Source organism: Peromyscus maniculatus, chromosome 3 (assembly GCF_049852395.1).
Source record: "Peromyscus maniculatus bairdii isolate BWxNUB_F1_BW_parent chromosome 3, HU_Pman_BW_mat_3.1, whole genome shotgun sequence".
Taxonomy (NCBI): domain Eukaryota; kingdom Metazoa; phylum Chordata; class Mammalia; order Rodentia; family Cricetidae; genus Peromyscus; species Peromyscus maniculatus.
In genome coordinates, this window is record NC_134854.1 from 94,218,406 (window position 1) to 94,236,455 (window position 18,050).

An 18,050-nucleotide genomic window follows, 5' to 3' on the forward strand; every position below is an offset into this window, starting at 1 on the left:
GGGTGTGCTAGGAAAGGGGGCGGAGCCTCTGACTTCTTAGCATCGTCCACCCTACACAAGTGCTATGGGAGCCATCTAAGAGCGAAGACCACAGGATAGTAGAACTGAGTGTGGCGTTGTAACATGGACGTAACTCCTCAAAATCTACTAACCAATGGACCTGTTCCTTCTCTCCCCTGTTCACCCAAATGGCTGAAACGTTCCACCAGCAGCCAAGGCTCTGGTCCTATCTATAGCTCTTTGGCCTCTTACACAGTGTCCATATCACCAACTCACCATGACTCCACCGAACGTGGGGCCCACACAGAACTGCTGCTGTAGTATTTAGGGAGCATTCTCATGGGCCAGGGGCTCTTTGAAGTCCATGGTTTTGATCCAGGGATGCTTTTATCCCTCAGGGGACAGATGGCAAGGTCTGGGGACATTCCTAGTTGTCACAACTGAGGAGCAGCAGGGTTTGGAGGGATGCCTGGGGTGTTGCTGAACACCACACCATGTACAGGACCCTTAATGCCCTCCACAACAAAGAACTCTTTGGCCCCAGAGCTCAGTAACGCCAAGAACGAAAAGCCCCACTGGAGGCCCCAGAATCAAGGATGAGCAAGACCTCTGACTGTTCCCTAAATACATCATTCCCTTTGACCAGCCTTCCTCTAGGGACTTTCTGTCATTTCTCATGCCCACCCTATACCAAGGGAGCAGCCTTCCTTCATGGAGCTATTATGGAGCTGTATCTGTCTTTAAGTCCACATTTTTGCCCTCACCCCTAGTGACTGGTGTCCCCATATGCTGGGGGAAGGCTTACAGCTGTGGAGTGTAATCCAGATCCTGCCCAGGCTCCAAAGGGGCTGATTAAATAAGGCAACGAGTGAATTAACTCCAGAAGCTTTTGACTCTAGTTCCAAAAACACTATTTGGGGGCAGGAGAGATGGCTTGAAGTTAAGACAGCATACTGATCTTCCAGACAACCAGAATGTGGTTTCCAGCAGCCAGATAGGGCAGCTCACAACTGCCTATAACTCCAGCAACACGGGACCCAAGGCCTCTTCTGGTCTCCTCAGATACTGCACTAGCATACAAACCCACACTCAGACACATATACACCTAATTAAAATAAAATAAGATAAGATAAGGGGCTGTAGAGATTGCTCAATGGTTAGGATATGGCTGTTCTCCCAAAGGACCTGGGTTTGATTCCTAGCACCCACATGGCAGCTCAAAGCCATATGTAACTCCAGTTCTAGGGGATCCAATACCCTCTTTCAGCCTCTTTAGGTACCAGGCACTCACAAGGTTATGTAGACAAATACACAGGCAAAACACTCATATCTATAAACACAAATAAGATAAAATAAAAAAGACTTTATCTGGGCTGAGAAGAATTTAATCACGTGCCTTGCAAAAATGATGTCCTGAGAGCCAGGCAGTGGTGGCGCATGCTTTTAATCCTAGCACTCAGGAGGCAGAGCCAGACAGAGCTCTGTGAGTTCGAAGCCAGCCTGGTCTACAGAACGAGATCCAGGACAGGCACCAAAACTACACAGAGAAACCCAGTTTCGGGGGAAAAAAATGATGTCCTGAGTTCAGTTCCTAGAACACATATTTAAAAAGTCCAGGATGGTAGCATGTGCTTATAATCTCAGTACTGGGAAGGCATAATCAGAGGCATCATGGAGCTTGTTGGCCAGCCTGCCTAGACTACTTGGTTAGTTCCAGATCAACGAGGGAAGAGAATCTAAATTAAAAAAAAAAAAAAAAGAGGCACAGCAGAAGCTGTCCTCTGGCCTCCACACGTAGCCACACGCAGGCACACACCACACGCACGCATGTGCCCTTCATCTCTCTGAAGACAAAGAATCAACACATACAACACCTCTGACTCCTGGATTCAACACCTGGCTCTGACTCTGTCCAGCCTAAGACTAAGTGAATGACATACTCACTCTGAGCCTGGGTGCCTTTGTACCCTGGGAACAAGACTGACCTCATAGGGCAGCAGGGATTCAGTGGATGACGTAGGCACTGTACACGGCAAGCCCAGCAGAGGACAGCAAGATGACAACATTCAGTATTGCAGAAGGTCCCAAGCAGACTCCAGAGAGGGTGAGAACCCTGGTCACAGTAGCTAACCACCTTCCAGCCTACAGGAACCGGGAGACCAGAAAACCAGAGCAAGAGGGCAGAGAACGCAACAGAGCAAGCTACTTCTCCTGAACCCTCAGCCCCCAGCAACACACCCATCCTCCCCATGGCCACGTCACCAAACCCACCCACGAGAAGCTGCCAGAACAACGTGATCTGCCTGTTTTTAGAGTCCAGAAAACCCTGTTATCAGTTTGAACAAATAAACAAGATCTGGGCCAGGGAAGAGGGTCTCAGGGGCAGGCCAGCTCCTCTGCCTGCTCCTCGACCCAGGAGGTGATGTCTGCCTGCAGGGTGGAGGAATCTGGGGACCCAGAACTATTGTCACTTACAGATCATCCTGGCTTCCTTCAGCAGCCAACTCTGCACCTGGGCCCCCAAACAGTCTGGCTTCCATGAAGGAGCAAGGCTTTGAGAAAGGTCTATGTGCTGGGGCCCAGAATGACAGGTGGGGGCCAAGGCCAACCCAGGAGCACCAGGCCACATCCTGGGCCAGCCTGTCCTAGATCTGTCACTTTGTGCCACTGCTTGGGTCAAGGTCCTGGTCAAACAGAAAGAAAACCATGGATTGAACCCTTGTCCATCTGGCATGGTCATAGCCTTTCACAGCATTATCCTGTTTGAAATCGGCCCCAAGTAAAGGTGAATGTCCCATACGCACATGAGGAAAACAGGTGACATTCTGAGCCTCGGATCAGTCAGCGGAGACCTGGCTGGAGTCTGCCTGGCACCCAGGGAAGACACACACAACAGGACACTCCTCTGCTACCAAGGTGGCCACGCGAAGCAACAGTGGCCTTCAGGTGGCTTGCCTGTTCCTCCCCCTACCCCGAGGCTGGCTCTTTGGTTTACTTGGCTCCTTCTAGGTTATCCTGGTGCCAGGACTAGAGAGAGAACTCAGCTGCTAGAGTGCTTGCCTAGCATGCCTTGATACCCTGGGTTCAGGCCTCAGCAGTGCACCAACCAGGAAAAGTGATGCACACCCACAACCCCAGCACATGAGAGGTAGAGGCAGGAGGACCGCAAGTTTGAGGTTATCCTCAGCTATGTACTGAGTTTGAGGTTAGCCTCGGGTACATTAGACTCTGTCACAAACATTTAAAATACACATACCACTACAACAAACAATAAAACCACTCCCGGGCATTCTCCAGTGCCTATACGGCCTTCAGCCCTCAACAGCTCAGCTACCACGCAGCCTGGAGACACCTTGGCCTGACTGCTCCCACAAAGTAAGAGTCCAGAATATTCTGCTTCTAGGATGCTGAGGTGAGACAGGAAGAGCTCCTTTAAATTCCAGGCGCTTACACCGGCATGATTTAGCCCAAATGCCTTCGCCTCTCTCAGCCTTAGTTCCCTCCGTTAGAGGGTAGGAACAGCAACACCCACGTTCCTCACTGGGTTTTGTTTTTTTTTTTTTTAAATATACATTGGTGTTTTGCCTGCATATGTGTCTGTGTGAGGGTGTCAGAAACCCCGGAACTCCAGTCAAGAGTCTTGAGCCGCCATGTGGGTGCTGGGAATTGAACTCAGGACCTCTGGAAGAGCAGCCAGTGCTCTTAACCACTGAGCCGTCTCTCCAGCCCCTCCTCACTGAGTCTTGAGGACATATATTGGTGTTACCAAAAGTCCCCAATAGCCACCTCCTACAAAGCCCTGCAGATGGAGGCATTCTGATGCCGTCTATACCCTTCTCTCGAGCAGACCGCTGTGGAAAAGGCGATGATGTCCACTCCACAAAGATGCACTTGACTCCCAGCTGTGTGGTCTCCAAAGTCTCCCAGCTGCAGAGAGATGCTGGGTTTTGAAGTCATGGCTGGACCAGGGCTCTTCTCAATTAGCTTAAGATGGGGGTGGGGATAGCTTTGGCTAAAGTTTTGGGCCAGCGATCCCATTAGACCCCACTTTTGCACATTACCTCTGTGAACATCCCCAGCAAGCCACAGGCCCCCCAGTTGCCTGCACAGGACCCTGCCTGGTCAAGAGCCTGGAGTTGAAGGAGTAGGCAGGGCCACTGGGCGCCCCCACTCTTCATCTACACTTCCCAGCTTCCGGAATGGTAAAGGGACCCCCCTCATGTTCATCCATAAGGGCTAGCTGCATCTGCACACATCTGTGCAGGTGTACGTGCGTATGTTCGAGCGTGCGCGTGAGGGCCAGACACCAATGTCAGGGGTCCCCCTCAACCACTCTCCATCTTAACTTTTGAAACAAGGTCTCCCCTGAACCTGGAGCTCACTGGTTCAGCTGAACTGGACAGGCGATCAAGTCTCAGCGCGCCTCACGTTTCTACCTCCCCAGCGCCAGCATGCCTGACGTCTTTGTGGGTGGGGCGTTGTATATCAGGTCCTCATGTTTCTATAGCAAACATTGTACTGACGGAGCTCTCTCCCCTGCTCCTGGATTCTAAACTCCACAAAAGATCAGCTTCGGCATTCTCACACGGTCCTCTAGGCGCCCCCCCAAACATTCCTCTCCTCCTCCACGGCCCAAGCTGGACCCTCCCTTGGCTCCTGCAAACACCGGCTGGGCAGCCTCGGGGCCTGGCTGTCCCTTGGACATCGTCCTGACTTTAAGGAGGGCCGTGGCCTTACAGGACCTGGTTCTTCACCAGAAACATGGGCATCCCAACAGCTGCTTCTCAGAACGGGGTCACAGCAGACAAGTGTGGGGGGGAAACAACGTAAACAAAATCAAGAATCTACCAGAACATGCAGGAAAACCCTCAAAGCCCTCTGCCCTCGGGCAGTCCCTCAGAGACCCCCCAGAGCTACAAGCACAAGATGGCCCTGCAGACAGGGACATTCTAGATTCCTTCTGTATGAAACTATTCTCTCGTGTCTGTGGGGCAGGATTCATGGGGTGAAACTCCCTGATCTAGGGCTGTTCAATATCCCTGCCAAGTCTACTTAGAAAGGTCCTTTAAAATTCCAAGTCTCTACAAAATGAGGTAGGGCCCGAGACCCCAACCATTCACTCCCAGGGCCTGACAGACCTGGGGACAGAACCTGGCCACTTTCTGCAAGTGTCCTCATTGGTGTAAGGATAAGCAACCTACAAACTTATGACCAAAGATATATATCCATGTCACAGGAATCTCAACAAATAGTCTCCTTTGGAAGTGTGAGCTTGGGGGCAGGGAGAGTCCTATCCCCCCTTGCCAACTGTGGGGAGCTCCAGTATGAGCAGGCTCATCCCCCCCAGTCTGAGGGATGCACAGACACTGCTGGGGGTCCCCCGTGTCTCTTTCACCTCAGAGGATTTGGGAGTCCAAGAGAGGCTAAGCTGAGACCAGCATCCCCATACCCTTCTGAGGTCACTTTGAATGAACCCGGGGAGACCCCTGGGGACCCCCAAGGTACACTGGGGGTGGTAGCCCGGACCCCACTTGCTTGATACCTCCTTCAGGGGGAGAGGCAGAGGCCAAGGGCCCATCACACTCTCCTGCCGCTTCTCCACGGACATCAAGGGAGAGATCAAAGCCACCCACAGGCTCGACATCCCAAAGGTGGGCACAGCTGGAGGGTCCTGCCAGGGAACCGAGACCCACAGCTCAGGCCCTTCCGTCCTCTACCCAGTACAGCTGGCCTTCCCCGGGACCCCTCCCACCTGGCAGGGAGCAGCCTGCACGTGGCCAGGCCCAGCTGCACACACATGGCCTTCATATGAGGCAGCAAGGAGGACTCCCGTGCAGCTGGGCTGGTGGCGAGTGCTGTGGTCTGACCATCTGCCCCAGAGCCCCTCTCCCCTGACCAGAGGGACTCTCTCCCACCTGGACCTCTGCCAGCAGCCACACGGCCCCCTGTGCTCTTTCTTCCCGGTTGGGTTGGGAGGGTCGTGTAGACTGTAATGACAGGCAGAGGCCCGACTGGCCCCCTGGTGCTCGGGGTGGGTAAGCCAAGAAGCAAAGCCGTTAAGCACTGGCCACTGGAAAAGCCTCACGAACCCTGATTCATTCCAGGCTTGGTGGTGACCACACAGCTCTGCATCTGCACAGCGCCACGAAGGCACTGCCCAACTAGGACCCGAAGAGCGGCCCACGGACACAGCGCGGCACAAACGCCGGTGAGTGAGGCCACCAAACACCCTGCGCCACCTCAGCCAGTCCATGTAAGCTTCCCGAGACCCCCGGGGTGACCCGGTGTGAACCGGGGTGCTGTGGAACGATGGCGGCGCCCACTTCACAGCACCAGCTGGAACACAGAAGATGCTAAGACAGAGCCTGGCGCTTCCTGCGCTTGTTATCAGATGACAGAACGACTGCCTAGACAGCTCAGAGGGTGCCCGCTGCCAAGTCCAACGGCCCGAGTTCAAGCCCAAGGCCCACGGGGTAGAAGGAGAGAACCATCTTGGAAGTTGTCCTCTGACCTCCACTCACCCTGTGGCACATCTGTTCGTGCATGCACATGTGCGCGCGCGTGTGCGCGCGCACACACACACACACACAAATACAAATTAAAGTTTCAGATAAGCTGGGTATGTATGGAGGTGTGTGCCTTTAATCTCAGCACTTAGGGAGGCAGAAGCAAGCAGATCTCTATAAATTCCAGGCCAGCCAGGTCTACATAACAAGATGCAGGCCAACCCAAGGCTATAGGAAGAGACACTGTGTAAAGGGGGTGGTTTAAACAATAAAGAATCCACACGGTCTTATCTAACAGAGCCCCGCTCAGCCCCGAGGCCCTTGCGGACATTAGAGAAATGTTCCTCCTCCTTACTGTCCCTGTCCGACTCTGTCCCCTCTGCACAAGGGAGCTGCCTGTGAGGTAGGGGATAAGATCATGATGCAACCTTAGCAGCCGAGGCCCCGAGAGGACAGGTGACTGACCACGGCCACACGGAAAGACCACGGAGCCTGACAAATAGGAGGCGGAGGCCCAGAGAGGAAGATGTTCCCTGTGACACAGCACCCCCTCGACCAGACGGGCGCTTTGGTGGTGGGGACATGGTGGGTAGAGTCTCAGTCCCTGGCTATATTCCTGTCCTCAGACAACAAGCAGGCATCCGATACGGCCCAGCAGCCCGTCTAGGGAAAGGACACAATAGTTAGGGTCAGGAAAAAGCAACAGGTGTGTGTGTGTGTGTGTGTGTGTTCGTGTGTTGCGTACATGTACTGAACACACATTCATACATACATTTAACTACATGTATGCATACACAAAGCCTCTTTTGATAATGTGTGGACTCACTTTCTGCAGACACTTGCCCCACAGATGGCAGAGATGAAAGCAGGCAGGAGTAACAACCTCATCACTGAGAGTCTCCGGGGGCACCACCCAGTGGGAAGATTTTAGCCAGAGAAGCTCTCCAGAAACTGTTGCCATCTAAGCCCTAACTCACTACAAGATGGCCTTGGCTAAGCCGCCCACCTTCTCCTGGCCTCAGTATTGCTTGCTATAAAATGGGTCTCCCCAATCCTGACAAGGACGTTAAGACTAAATAGAGTTCCCTGTTGGAAGTTACAAAAGCCACAGGACATGAGAGACACAGACTGAACACACAACCATGATGCTCTCTCTGGGAAAGGCTTCAGAAGGTGGCTGGACACAGGTAACGGGCGGGCGATGAGATAGAGGCTCTGGGCACGTGACTCCCCAGCTCAGGAAAGGCTCACCTAGCTGCAAGTGAAGCAGATGTACAGGCAACTTCCCGCCCTGTCACCCTCCTGTCCCGCGAGAGGGACCGCAAGACACGCTGCAGGCTGTCACTGCCCAGGCATGCAGGGGCGCAGGAGCTGGCTAGGGTAGAGTCATGGCTCCACAGCTCAGGGCAACAGCTGATGTGTCTGCAGGCAGGAACAGCCACTGATCAAACATTTCTCCCACACTCACGTGAGACGCTCAGGCTGAAAGGCCATCGAGGCCATTTATTTTTCTAGGGGTTCCACGTCCAATTCGTAGACGGACTAAGTCCCCATTGCCTGACCTTACCCACAGAAGGAAAAGGAGAGTATGAGCCAAAAAGATGATGTTTTCTGAAACGGTTTGTGACTGGCTAATGCCCAGAGAGGTTGAGTAACTTTCCAGGAGACAAACGCTAATCAGCGGCAGAACAAACAAAACTTTCATCCACCACCCACTCCAACCCCTTACACGACCTGGACGGGAAGGCCCATACTACACCCTTTTAGATCTTACTCGTCCCCAAGAAAACAAGAAACTAGAGTCCCAGGCGAGCACCAAGTTTATCTTAAGTGGAATTGTCAACTGCCCCCTTCCACCATGGGTAATTCTCCAGTTAAGTATTCTTTTGCTTCCCCAACAGGCTCTGTCAGGTGAGGGCAGTCCCCACCAGCGCCCGCCCGGTGAGAAGCCTGAGACTTATCCAGAACTCAGCTCTGCAGACCTCCCTAGAGAGAATGCTCCCAGCAGCTGTCTCCTGGGCAGCGGTGACTGATGTGACCAGAAGGGGAAGGGCAGTGGTGGGCAGGAGGATCTCCTGGGAAAGTTCCCACACATCAGTTCCCGAAGCTGTCCCAGGGAGGACTTCAACTTGTAGCCCGTGTGCTCAGGGACTCCGGGAACCAGGCAAGTGCAGAGATCCCACAAGCAAACTGAGTCAACATGGAAGCCAGGGCCTGAGAGGGTTGACAAGCTTCCCTGGCTTCCCTTTACATTTCAGGACACCCCACCCCCATCCCGCCCCCGCCAAGAACGCACCTCTGTGGTGTTATGGGTCTCGGTGCCACCCACAGGGGGCCAAGACCCCAAGCAGGCCAAGTGCTCGAAGAGCTGAAAGGCCGTCCATGCTCGGCTCCCCTCCCCTGCCGGGGGAAGATTCCCATATTCCCCCTCTGTATTCCCCACCGATCCCAAGGGATTCCAGGAGACAAATGCGCGCTGCCGTACAAGTCAGACGCGCGGACCTGATTACCCCTCGGGAACACGGGGGTGTGTTTGGGCCAGAGATCCTTAGCTTTGGCCCACTTTGCAAACCAAGATCCATGGCAGCAATGGTAACTCAGAACCTGCCTGCGTTTGCGGGATTCCCTTTATCCTGATTCCAATCCTGGGGCCACTCACCCACCCACTCCTGCCACTGTTGCCCCGGGGCGGGGAGTGGGTACCTGCTTCCTGAGCGCCTCGAAGGCTGCGCTGATGGTGTGCACCCGCGTCCGCTCCCTGGCGTTGGCCAGGAGCCTCCGGGTCTGCTGCAGGGCTTTGATCTCCGTGGAGGCGGCGGTCGCTTCGCCTGGCCGTTTCCTAGGCGACGCGGAAGAATCCGGGTGGTTATTGTAAATTACGTGTGAAATTGACGAGTAGGAACTTTCCCCCGGGCGCGTGGGGGGCGCAGGGCGCACGGGGGACTCTCGTGGCGCCGCTGGGGGGTCGGGAGGCGCAGACGGCGTGGGGCGTGCGGGAGGGGCGCACAGCAAGATGCGGGGACGCAGAGCCGGCTCGCGGTAGGGCTGCGCCTCGGGACGCTCGGGTGCCAAGCTCTGGGATGCCGGTGGCGGCGTGGGTAGTCCCGGACCCACTGTGCCCAGGGCGAAACCGCGTTTGCGCGCGTCTGAGACGTCAGGCGCTCGGATGCCCCTGAGCTCCCGGGCTGTGTCCGTGCCTCCACCTGGAGGCACCGCTGGCGCCACTGAGGCTGGTACTGGGGTCACGATCGGGAACGGCTGTGTCCTGTCCCGGAGCCCGTTGGTGGCGGCGGCGGCGGTGGCGCTGGCCGTGGCGCCGGGCTCGGGTGCTTCCAAGTCCAATCGGAAAGTTTTATAGCCGTTCGCGCGCCGCACCGGCTCCTTGCCTTTCCGCTTGAGTTTCTTGAGGCCGTTCAGCTCTTTCACGCACACGGTCTTCCACGGCCCGTCCTCGAGGACCGGGATGTGCTTCATGGCGCGGACGGCGCCAGGCAGGGGCGTGGGACTGCCCGGGACGCGCGCCCGCTGCGATCGCTCTGCACGCTGAGCGCCTGGCTGCGCCCGGTGGCCGCCTTGCTCAGCGCCGCCTTGTCGCCGAGCTCTCTCCTCCTACCCTCCCTCCCCGGGTCCCTCCCTCGCTCCCCCACTCCCGGGGCAGCTGCGCCTCCGGCTCCGTGAAGCCTCGGAGGCTGCCCGTTCCCCCAGGAGAGCTCAGAGTGTCATCAGAAGTCGCTGCAGCCCTGCCAGCATTTCAGCAGAACGCCCGCTGCGTTCCATCTGTGTTTGTTTAGCCTCAGTTTACACAGAAGCCCAGTTCGCTAGATCACTCAGCGCCGCCCGCCCGGAGAGGAGGCAGCTCCCGCCGCCGCCGCCGCCGCCGCTGCCGCCTGCCTAGCCCAGGCCGCCCGAGCCGCGAGCGCCTTTAAAGAAACAGGAAGCATTTTTCAAAACAGCTGGGCTGAGGGCCGCCTCCTTTGTCCGCGTGCTCTCGGCCTCCCCCTACCCCCATGTCTTGTGCCGGAACCTGCCTCCTCCTGCTCGCCCTCCCCGCCCCCTACTCAATTTAGGGGCGCGCCTCCTCTCCCCAAAGGCAGTGCTCCCTCCACTACTGCTCTGAGCACGTGGCTGTTGACCGCTCTGGCCCTTCACTGCCCTGCCTTGTTGGTCTGGGGGTGATGCAGCGCCGACCTTACCCACCCAGAGCCTTCCCGTCTACCCCCGACCCAAACTTTCCAACAGAGGGAGAGATCCCAGAACGGTGACTTCTTCTGGGAAGGGAAGGGAAGCGGGAGAGAACCCCAGAGAGGCTGGTCATTGTCATCCCGCTACAAGGACTTCTCCCTTCTTCCTCCCACTCGCTGGAGCAGAGGTCCCAGGAACCCAAGAGGTCACATGGACATTCGGGAAACGGAGGCACAGAAGTACACGGGAGGCAGAGGAGGGTGCAAGTTTCTGGGTTAGCAGACCTAACATCTGTGAAGATCTGAAGTCATCTCACCCGAGGCGCCCCTGCTAAACCCAGATTTACTCATCTATGAAATGAGAAATCTGGAGAACGTGGAGAACATCCGTGCTTGTCACAGCCTGGCTGTGAAGCACCAGACGCATGGAGGTGCCCGTTCAACAGTTGCTGAACTAACGTTATGAGCCAAGGCAGGACAGCCTCTCGATAACGCCAAGTTCGCAGCTCCAGAGCTCAGCTTTGCCCTTGACCAAGTCGCCTTGGCACAGTCATGCAACCCCTCTGCTCCTCCCTCTCCTGCGGCTAGGATGGGGTCATAATCACGCTTTCCTCCCGCGGAGACAGGAAAGATAAACTGAGCATGAACCCTAATGTCAGTGGTAAGGGGCAGAGTCCGCCCTCCAGACCCCCAGTCCTCCATGCCACTGGAGATCCTTCTAGAAAAAAAGAGGCTAATCAGGAGGCCCTCACAGGTCCTCTCCAAAGACCTTCTTCCCTGGGCCAGCGTTCTTCTTCCTTGAGGCGAGGGGGTCATTAAAAGGATTAAATGAGGCTTGTATATAGCATTTGAAAGACACCCAAAATCAAGTGAACGGTGGCCCTGGACACCCTGGTCATTGTCACCCCGCTACAAGGTCTTCTCCCTTCCCTCTCCCGCTTGCTGGAGCAGAGGTCCCAGGAACACAAGTCAGGTTGGCATTCTGCGAAACTGTCTCAAGATCTAACCAGAGTTGGGCAGAGTGGCAGACTGGTCGCCCATGGCAGTGGAGTGTATTAGAAGCGTCCACGAGGTGGGAGATCATCCCTGAAGAGGCAGTTAGTGTTTGGGGAAAGCACATCTTTGGTGAGTAGGAAGAGCTCCATGAACGCCGAATCCCAGCCCTTTGCTGATATCCCCCAAGAGGAGGGAAGGACCCCCAAGAGGAGGGAAGGACCACTGTGATGGATGGAAGGAGAGGGAGCAGATAGAAGAATGATGATAGCTATACTGGGGAGATCTTGCCTCCCCCACCCCCCCACCCCGCCGCCTCTCCCTCTGGTCAACTGGAGTCGGCAAGTGTCCGCTCCTTATCCTAACACTGTCTCATTAGTCACAGGGTGGACAGAAGAGAAATGTAAGTAACCTAACCGATGAGAAGGGTGCCTGTGACTGCATTCTCAGTCTGCCTGGCCACAGACTAAAGGATGGAGCCTGCTGTATACATCCCTAAGCAAAAATCTGCCCCTTCCCAGTACTCTGGATTCCCATCAGCGTCCTTGAGAAGCTGGACAGAAACCAGCTGAACAGCGCCCCCTGGTGGTACAACACTTAGGAGACTCACACACACACTACTGACTGCGGCTCTTAAAAAGAGTGGCCCTATAAAGACAGTACTAAGAACTTCTCAAATCCACAGAGGGGCAGAGATGCAGAGGCTCTCGGTGCTCCATCCTTGCTTGGTATGAAATGACACAGATACCCTCCAAGAAAATTTATAGCCTTTAGTAAAACTTCCCCCCCAATGAGACAACCTTTTGAGGTTATACCGGAAGAGCATAATGCTGCCTCTGGAAGGTTCCATATCCTTTAAATGGCTTTTTCATGGCACAGAAGTGAAGCTAGACGAGGAAGGGAAGGAAAATGCTTAGAGCTTCCATGACAGGAGAGACATGCTAGCCAGCCACGTGTTGATACTTACCACCAATAGGGAACGACCACCTAGGTTCTATATCCCTCATCTTTACAAGGAAAGGCAAACCCACTCTACCCACAAGAAAACCAGGGCTTCTGGAAGAAGAAGTAGCCATCAGAAGGGGAGTGAGAAATGCTGTTTGAATCCAGACCAACTGACCCTGAAGCCCGAGCTCTGAACCATTGTACTTCCTCTGCCTCTTGAGAGCCCAGTGGCTAGCTCCTGGAGGTGAGGGGCTGGCCCGTCGGTAGGACTGGTCTTTTTGACCGCTGGCTGTCTCTTCTTGTGCTTCCAGCCTGAGCAGAAGCTGCAGCCACAAGCCTGCTTTAACCTAGCCTGAGGTCTGCCTGGTTCCTTCCAGATCAGAGTCACATGGCAGGAACCTCACCTTGGACAGTCGGGCGTCTCGGGCTCAAAAATCCTGAATCCTAGTAGCCATGCACTGCCATTTCTCTGTGTGCCAAGTGGACCCTGCCCCGTGGGGCCTTGGCACACAAGCTCAACCCGTGAGATAGGACAGCTCTCTGGGATGGGGCTCTGTGATGTCTGTCTTCTTGGCCAGATGAGATGGGACTTTAAATACTTGCTGCATGAAGCTCTGCATTCCTGAACACGGAGTCTATTTCTGGCTGTTCGGATTGTTCCAGAGTGCCTGTGCCCCGATAGAGAAATCGGGGAAGGGTGAGAAATAGACAGCCAGGTGCAAGCAGAATTCAATGCGGACAGCGCCCTTTGCCTTCCTGCTCCCAGCAGCCCTGCGTAGGACCGGCCGGGGAGGGAAAGGAAAGAACAGGTTACCCTGGGTCCATGTAAGCCCTTCTCCACCTAGCCAGGGGGCCAGGACTGCTGCTGGTAGCCAACAGGACACTGGACCCGGGAATGAGCTCCCTTCTACCTTCCTGCCCCCCAGTGGTTATCCAGCTGTAGAAAACCCCAGGGTTTTGGGGGTAGGACAGAGTAATGGGGCTCTGCAGGAAAGGGGGAAGGAACCTTTCTCCGAGACCCTGTGGTTCTAGCTTTGTGCTGAGTGCTCTCTGCCCTTAGTGAAGCGGATTCACTGGAAAAAGGGCAGTGTCTGTGGGGGTGAGGGTGGAGGGCTTACTCCTGACTCAAATTCAGAGGAAACAGAGGGCAAAAGAGGAACAAGGAGAGTGTAGTAGAATGTGCAGGGCTCTGAGTTTGATTCCTAGCTGGAGGCGGGGGAGGGGAGCTGTTAAAAGTGTAGGATGCATTGTGTCACCTCTCTGCTCAAATCTTCCCAGTAACTTCACTTTGCTCAGGTGTCTTGAGGACTTCCATGGAGTCCTTCTCTCTGTGTCTTCCTGGAGAGAGAGCAGTGGGTCTGGGCTGTCCTGTGATTCCTTTGGCTAATGTAGCCTCGGAAGTGGCCATGTGCTTTACAGGGGCTGGCTCTGTCAGCTTCCTGCCGGTTAGAGCCCTTAGTAGAGACCCTTGTGGTTCTTCTGGGGCTTGGGGGAGCACCACAGTGCCTCTAAGACCTCCTCCTCTTCCTGGGATAAATTGAGCAGGAGACAACGGTTCAAATTAATAGCCATTCATACCATGGACAGATTCAGCCAGCTGCCATGATGGCGTTGGCTAGCAGGAGGAATCTGATGAGGTGCCTGCTGTCAGCAGCCCACCTACTAAGGGCAGGTAGTTCCCATCCATTTCTTTGAGCATCTGTAGTGCTGGGATGTTGTTGCTAAGGCTGGGGTAGAGCAGTGAATAGAGAAAAGGCCCTGACCGCAACGGATCTACCATTCTGGTGCAAAGACATAGTCCTGGAGGAAGGCTGGGTCTGACCTTGTACAAAATGACATGCTTCTGGAAGAGTGTCGGAAGTGGGGCGTGGTGGAACAACTCTGGGGTACTTCCTGGAAGAAGGAGCGTTTGAATCAGGCTGGGAGGGGGTAGGATTTGCCCAGAGGACCCATACCCCTGGCTTGCACCCTCTTCTGTCATGCTTACGCTGTTACGTCCACGATCGCAGAGGCCTCCTCTACCTCTCTATTCGCAACTGGAACCCCGACCCTTTTCATCTGGAACCTCCCCCAGGACATGCTTTTCTTTTCCATCACATTTCAGGGTCTGTGCTCCCCAGTCAGCAGCAGGAAGAAGCAGATAGGGGCAAACAGAGCTCCCCAAGGCAGGTGGCTTGGTGCCTCTCTAACAATCGAGCTTTGCTAAGAAGTGATAGGATGGCTAACGCTGCAGGGATCTCTGCCCAGGGCTGACACACTGTCAGCCAAGAGGACATTTGGCAGATGAAGAGGAAGCAACCAAGTCTCCAGGCACCCAGTTTCCCTTGGCATGCTCTGCCCTCATCCTCCCCTGACCTTATTGTTAAAGTGAGGACTCATTCTGCATTCCTTTCTAGGGGTCAACAATGGGGAAGCGCTGAGGGGTGCAGGCAGGCAGGCTCTCCGCTCTTGCGTTTCATCCAGATGGTAGAATCCATCACAGTCACTTAAAGTGCCCAATAGGAATACTGAACATCTATTTGTGTTCCTTTATTGGTTTGTTTGGGGTTCGTGGTTATAGAGGAAAGAAAGGGGGGCTGGAGAGGTGATGGAACAGTGGCTAAGTGCGCTTGCTGCTCTTCCAGAGGACCCAGATTCAGTTCCGAGCCCCCACATGGTGTTGTTCAGCACCTCCTATAATTCCAGCTCCTGGGCATCCAAGGCCCTCTTCTGGTCTCCTCGGGTACCTGCACACGTAGGGTACATATACATGCACTCAAACATATACACATACAGGTGAAATAATAAATGTTTTAAAAGAAAGAAACGGGAAGGAAAAGAAAAGCATAGGCTATAATTCAGGGCTGGGGTTGGCTAAGCTGATGGAGAGCCTAGCATACAGGTAGCACTGAGTTCCAGCCCAACATCGCATAAACTCGGCACTGTGGTGCACATCTGTAATCCCAGCTCTCAGGAGATAGAGAGGATCAAACACAGTCATTCTTAGCTGTATAAGGAGTTGGAAGCCGGACTAATACATGAGACCTTGTTTCAAAAAGAAGAAAAAGGAGGCTGGAAAGAGGGGTCGGCAGTCAAGAGCACATACTGATCTTGCAGAGGACCTGAGTTCAGACCTCAGCACTGCAACTTGTCACACAGCTTCAGAGAATCTGACGGCCTCTCTGGTCTCCAAGGACACCACACTCATGTGTACTCCCCCCATACACATAAACATAATTTAAAATTTTAATAGGGGCCAGAGAGATGGCTCAGAGGTTAAGAGCACTTACTGCTCTTGAAGAGGGCCTGGGTTTCCAGTGCCTAGGTGGTGACTCACAACCGTCTGTAGCTCCAGTTCCAGAGGACCCAGCAGCCTCTCCTGACATCCGCGAGCACCAGGCACACACACAGCACATACCTACACTCAGGAAAATAAATACTCATACGGATAAAATAAATCTAAAACATAACTTTTTTAAATAAAATCTTTTTCAAAAGAAGAAAAAGTCTAATTCAAATCCAGGAGTTTGGGCCACTGTTTCCACAGGTGTCACTCAGGTCCAAGGGGCTCTGGGGCCCCACATTGTGTTGTTCAGCTTCCTACAGCTGTGAGCTGAGCTGCATCCTCTTCCTAAGGCAGATCTGTACCCTGCCCCGGCCCCCTGCAAGGCTCCACTCATCTGTAAATGGAGAAGCAGGAGGATGCAGAACCACAGACCTCAAACCGCTCCAGTAAATTAAGATTTGTGCTAAAGATCCTCCCACCCCAGAGCACAGCGCTGGGGAAAAGAGAAACCTCCATTCTGGAGACAGAAGCCCCAGGAGCCTCCCCCGCAGGCAGGGAAGGCTCAGGGCCCTTGGAAATAGGATCAGCCAGGGAGGCAGCCAGGGAGCCAGCAAGTGGCTCCTTAAGGCTGCGTGCTTCAGGACCTAGTTGTCAACAGCCTAACAAGACTAGGCTTCAGCCTTATCCTCCTGGGATTGATTCCCAGTCCCCACCGCGGGGCTCAAGGGCTGGATGGGAAACTACAGCGTGATGACTCCTTCCTTTTCATTTTCTTTCTTCAGGAAAACAACTTTCAACTCCCTGTGGAGTGCATTCCTCCACTGTGAAGTCTTCCCAAAGCCATCTCCCCCAGCCTCTCTGAAAGAAGGGAAGGGGGGGGGGGGCTTGGCTGCTTCTTCAGTGAGACTTCTAAAAAAGTCTCTGCTGATGGCGGCAGTCGGAGAACATGAGGGGGCAGGGGAGAGCTGACACAATCTACATTTATTAACGGTGAGGGAAATTAATAAGGCATAGCAGTGCAAGGCCCACTCCATAGGCCCGGGAAGCCCCAGAGACAGCTGGAGGTCTGGTGGTCCCCGCCCTGGCTCAGTCTTCAGAATACCTCATCAGTGGCTCTCCTAGATCTCCACCACAGATGGAGCGAGGCTCGACCATGGCCATCGTCTGACGTCCCAAGGACAAATGCTTTTTATCACGCATGCCAAATCTAATTGATGGGTAGGGGTGGCCTGAAGCTCTGTGTTGAAAAGAATTCTGAGATATCTGGGCCGGGGCTGGGGAGGACTATAGTTGATTGGCAGATGTCTGCCATGGGTGAAAGCGCAGGAGTAGCCGTGTTCACACCATGTGCTGGCCATGCCTGTCATAGTCCAGCCCTCCCACGTAATTGATGGGGGAGACTGAGTCCCAAAGCCCGTCGTTTATAGGGGTTTCTCCCCAGTCTTCTCAGGAAGCCAGCTGCTTTGGGTAAGTGGCACCTCGTCCTGACCTCAGGACCACAGCTGTCAGATCCAAGGGCTGTCTCCGAGAAGCAAAGGCCACTACCAGCTTGGGTTAGCTGGGTTAATCGCCTGTTTCCTGAAAACAAGCGGTAGATGCAGTCATCACCGTGAACTGGCCAGTCGGCTCCGATGATGCAGGTGACATGGCTGGCCTTCACAGTCGACCTAAGACTAGTGGTCAGTTCAGTCAGAACAGGATCTGCGGGTGAGATGAACTAAATATTTGGGCACAGGACGATAAAAATCCCCAACTAGTCAATGGAGTTTCCCAAGTAGGATGGATCACTGTCCAGCGTACTTGGGTTGAGCTGGCCTAGCCGCTCGACCCACGACCTCACCTCTTCTGTAGCATCTCCTCATGCCCTGCCAACCCGGCTCATTCCCTTCTCTCTCAAGCCTGACCCTGCTTTTCTTGGCAGAGGCCTCCTGCGGTATGCCGGGTTCCTCAGACAAATCTTCCCGGCCCCACCTCGCCTGCCGATCAGCTCCACTACCTGAAGTTGGCCACAGCACAAACACCAACCAGGCCACTTCCCATTTTTAAAACCGGGCACCCTGGGGCCTGATGATGGAAAGAATTCACCTAACGTCACACAGGGGTGACAGATCCAGGGCGCCTGGCCCTGACTCCAGGGGTTACCCTGGGTAAACACACCCT

General features: G+C 54.5%; 1 protein-coding gene across 2 annotated transcripts in view; it reads right to left on the reverse strand.

Annotated features, from left to right (window-relative positions):
• Nucleotides 1–10,450, reverse strand: part of Atoh8 (atonal bHLH transcription factor 8) — a 31,580-nt gene extending 21,130 nt beyond the window's left edge. The window contains exon 1 of one of the 2 annotated variants that reach the window (XM_016009272.3): nucleotides 9,210–10,435. In XM_016009272.3, coding sequence (XP_015864758.1) covers nucleotides 9,210–9,980 — 771 coding nt within the window. In that variant the 5' untranslated portion in view covers nucleotides 9,981–10,435. Of the gene's footprint in view, nucleotides 1–9,209 lie in introns of both variants that reach the window. The other variant, XM_076566926.1, reaches the window with a different exon arrangement.
• Nucleotides 10,451–18,050: the final 7,600 nt, after the last annotated feature.